The 4,416-nt window shown below is 38.0% G+C and overlaps 1 protein-coding gene across 5 annotated transcripts in view; it reads left to right on the top strand.

Annotated features, from left to right (window-relative positions):
• Positions 1 to 4,416, top strand: part of TP53BP1 (tumor protein p53 binding protein 1) — a 79,981-nt gene that overhangs the window by 18,567 nt on the left and 56,998 nt on the right. For all 5 annotated transcript variants that reach the window (XM_045286419.1, XM_045286422.1, XM_045286420.1 and 2 more), the window contains 3 exons: positions 133 to 259; positions 1,154 to 1,248; positions 4,049 to 4,248. In XM_045286419.1, coding sequence (XP_045142354.1) covers positions 133 to 259; positions 1,154 to 1,248; positions 4,049 to 4,248 — 422 coding nt within the window. The remainder of the gene's footprint in view (positions 1 to 132; positions 260 to 1,153; positions 1,249 to 4,048; positions 4,249 to 4,416) is intronic.

Below are 4,416 nucleotides of genomic sequence, written 5' to 3'. Positions count from 1 at the left end.
CATGAGCCCTTGATAGTTTATAAATGGGTATTTTGTCATATCTTGCCCTGTCCTAAGTGGCTTTTTTATGTGACAACTTAATGATGTAATTTTGAAAAGTAAATGCAATGAGAATTTATTTTTTCTTCATAGACCCTGATAGTTGCTCAACTCCTTTAAGGGAGGAGAGTGGATGTTCTCAGACCTCCACACCTGCCACCACTCTGCAACTCTTACAGCTCTCTGGTCAGAGGTCCCTTATTCAGGAGAGCCTATCCACGTAAGTAATCCTAAGCTTGGGCAAAGAAGGTACTATATGCCTAATGGGCATAACATTACCTGCTAGTCTAGAAATGTTAAGGTCTCTAGGCTTCAGAATTTCTGGAAGCTGTTGGAGGCAGACAATTCTGCTTTCACATTTGGAAACTTTAGAATAGTAGTCCAAAGTTGGATTAGTGTGGAAATGCCCATTTAGAGAACATCGTGCATTCAAAACAAGCATTCTGCTCTCTATTTTATTAGCAGGTCTCCCCCTTTAACAGCACGAGATAACAGTATAGATCAACAGTTCTCAACCTGTTGGTCTCGACCCCTTTGGGGGTCGAACGACCCTTTCACAGGGCTCGCCCAATTCATAACAGTAGCAAAATTACAGTTATGAGGTAGCAATGAAAATAATTTTATGGTTGGGGGCTCACCACAACATGAGGAACCGTACTAAAGGGTCACGGCATTAGGAAGGTTGAGAATCAGTGATATAGATTATTGTAGTTGACTTTATCTCTCTGTAGAGAAAGATTTCTTTTTTCTTCATATATAAACATATAGTCTTCCTATTAGCAGAAAGTAGAATAAGTGATATTTTTTATATGTCATATTTATAAATGAATTTACTTGTTAGCACTTGCACATCCTGCATTTTAATCATGCTATCTTGATGTTTGGTCATTCGCTGTCTCATGTAATTATATTACTTGAGTATCTTTACTCCTTTTTCTTTTGAATACTTTGAAAATGTCTGATCTGGGAAATGGATTTTCTATTTGCAGGTAGCTGTTTAGTAGAAATGCTAAATCTGTCTGAATAACTTAGCTGTTTTTTGCTATTGCAAAGTAAAAATAACAAAGAACTGTGACTTTATTAAAATAACCTGTAATTTTCTCTTTATATAAAGGAATTCCTCAGATCTTGTTGCTCCTTCCCCTGACGCTTTTCGATCTACCCCATTTATCGTCCCTAGCAGTCCCACAGAGCAAGGCGAGAGAAAAGGTGAGCTCTCTCCATCTCTCTCTGTTGACTTCAGAGGAGCAGCACTCGGCCTTGAGAATTGCAGTTTCATTGTGCGTGAGAACTCTGATCTGCACTGTTCAGTGGGACTTGACGTCTGCTTACCCAGGGTTTCTCAAAGTGTGTGATACTGCCTGTTGGGTGTGCTGGACCCAGCTAGGCATGCTGTAAAAGCAGATATCTACACTTTATTTATCCCGCACTGGGATACAGTACAAGTTTTGCCCAGGGGTGGAAGCGGGGAGTTGGTAATGCTGAGTAGATTTTTTTCTGAAAAGGGTGTGCTGGACCCAGCTAGGCATGCTGTAAAAGCAGATATCTACACTTTATTTATCCCGCACTGGGATACAGTAGAAGTTTTGCCCAGGGGTGGAAGCGGGGAGTTGGTAATGCTGAGTAGATTTTTTTCTGAAAAGGGGGCAGTAGGCCAAATAAGTTCGAGAACTTATGGTTCAACCTTTAGGAATATGACCCTTGTGTAAAGTGTTTTCCTCGGTGGTTCCTCTTGAAATTTTATATTGTTGAATCAATTTTTTTTTTTTAATCAATTTTTTAGAACGGGAAAATTCTTAAATTTTTAAAGTCAGACTCAAATGAGCTGTAATATGGTGGAGAATTGAGTTTAGTGATAAAGTTTAAGTAGTTTCTAGCTTCATGTGAGCTTAACTGGTGAAATAGAACCCAAATAGTTAGTTTTCAGTGTGTGTAGCTTATTTCTCTATTATGAAAATCGTTTTGGCCACAGAGTGGTTATAATCTGGGAGTAGAACTGTTGACTTCATTCCCTTACTTTGAGGACTTGGTGATTGTGGCTTAGTTTATTCATAAGAAACCTTTTATTTTTGCTTACTTAATTTATCTCATTATTTAAGCCTTTATGCACTGTCTTCATCTCCTATCCAAGTCATTCAAAAATATTTCTGATTCTTTGTACAAAGCCTTTTTTTGTCTACAGAGCCTTTTCTAATAAATTCCATGATTTTCTCCCTTTCGTTCTTCCACATGCCAGAAATGGTATAATACCCAGTACTCACTGAGCACTTCTTATATGCCAGCACCTATTTTGGATGCTTTGCTTTAATTCTTCCAATTGACTCCTCACAGCAATCCCAAGGACTAGGCATTATTTTTGGTTCTTATTTTAAACATTGGGAAACTGAAGCACAGAGAAATTTCTCAGCTAGATGTCATGGAGGTCTGGGCACTTAGGTTGTTTTTTGTTTTTTTTTTAATCGTTCTATTATACAACTCTTACCACAATCCATACGCACTTAGTTTTTGTCAAGTGTAATTTATCTATGACAAAATTGAATCTTAGACTGCCTTTTCACAAAGTTCGTGATTGGCTGTTTTTACCTTGAAGTCAGATGTATGTATTGAAATGAACTAAGATCAGTGTGAGCATAATAAGATCAGTGATGTCGGCAGTGAACCAATAAAGGTGAAGAGGTTCTGTAAAAATCTTCCTAATGCAAGGTAAGTTTAAGGTGACCAGAGTTTGACATTGGTAAAGCGGGACAAAAGTGGGACACCATTGATAAAACTCATATCCTGGCGGAATAGCCACATGGCTGCTGAAAACCGTATACCCTAGCTTGTCTTGCATTCTTTCCAAAAATCGGGACTTTTAAAAAATGCCACAGGACGTGGGGAAAATAGTTAAAAATTGGGACTGTCCCGCCAAAAACTTAGTTAAGTTGGGTCTATTTACCATGGCTTCTGCCTGCGGTGTGAACATTGAATATAAACATAATTGTATAAAAAAATCCTTTATTCCTGATTGTAAACCCAATTCTCATTATAGAAAGTTTGGAAAGTATAGGAAACCAAAATCATCTGTGATAGCCCAGTTCAAATGTGATGATAATTAGTATGTGGACACTGTTACAGAGAGAGCTGCTGTGACTTGGCACCTAATGACAACATTTGGATGTGTTTTCTTTCAGCATCTTTCTTATTCATAAATTAAAAAAAATTTTTTTTTACAAAATTGTGTTGTGTATATGATGATGGTTTGCTTTTTTCTTGAACATTGTAAAATTAGATTTTAAAATTCAATGTATTTTCTTAGTGTATGCATAACTGTAGGACTCTTTGTATCTGATTGTGCTATTGTTGTTTTTCTTAGATTAGTAACCAGAAACCTTTATATCTATAATACTTAGAGCAATAGGGCCATATAAAGTGATTGTCATGGTAAGAAAAGTCAAAAGTTGCAATGAAAATACTTAGCTCTACTGTGGTAATTTCATAAAGGCCTGCAGCACCTGATCCATAATTTAGGATTAGAATAGAATGGGAGGCTGGAGGGCCAAACTAAGAACCAAGGGTGGACACTGAAAAGGTATGGGTGTGGGGGGCAGGTGCCCCCCTCCCCCATCCACTATATTTGTCCTGGCATCCATCTCACTGTTTTTTAAGGTTTAAGGAAGAATTATACAATGGTTAAATTAGATGTCATTAATCTCGGTATTCCTAAGCAAATGTAAAATTGAGTGTTAATTAGGAAAGAGATGCAGAACAGTCAGATAATGTAACATCATATGGATGAGTGAGATGTAGTCCCAGATTCATCCCATCTAAATATTTTGGGAATGTGGAGCCCCTACCCCACCTTCACACTCAAGTAAGTGCTTCTAGAACTCAGTATAATTCTATCGATTTTTCTGAGAATGAAGTCACTTTTATAGAAGCATACATTTCTGTACTGTAATTGTTAAAAGTGGTGTTAGAAGATGAGTAATGCTGATGAGTGATTGTTTTCCTTTTTCTTTTAAACCAGATAAGCCAGTGGACGTGTCCATGTTATCTGAGGAAGGAGGAGGAGCAGCTTTCCCGAAGAAGCTTGAGGATGAACAAATGGAGATAGAAACCCCACCTGAGCCCACTGTGTCACCACAAGCCTCAACCCCAGTCTCTCAGAGCACACCAGTCTTCACTCCTGGGTCACTTCCTGTCCCGTCCCAGCCCGAGTTTTCTCATGTAGGTATATACAAAGAGGGTTTTTCTTTCTTTTCTTTTTTTAAATCATTTTATTGGGGGCTATTACAATTCTAATCACAACCCATACATCCATCCATTGTGTCAAGCACGCTTGTACATTTGTTGCCATCATCATTCTCAAAACATTTGCTTTCTACTTGAGTCCTT

Source organism: Echinops telfairi, unplaced genomic scaffold (genome assembly GCF_000313985.2).
Source record: "Echinops telfairi isolate 266 unplaced genomic scaffold, ASM31398v2 ScPeMD7_8;HRSCAF=38, whole genome shotgun sequence".
Taxonomy (NCBI): Eukaryota; Metazoa; Chordata; class Mammalia; order Afrosoricida; family Tenrecidae; genus Echinops; species Echinops telfairi.
The sequence above is the reverse complement of the archived record's forward strand: the minus strand, read 5'-3'. Positions and strand labels throughout refer to the sequence as shown.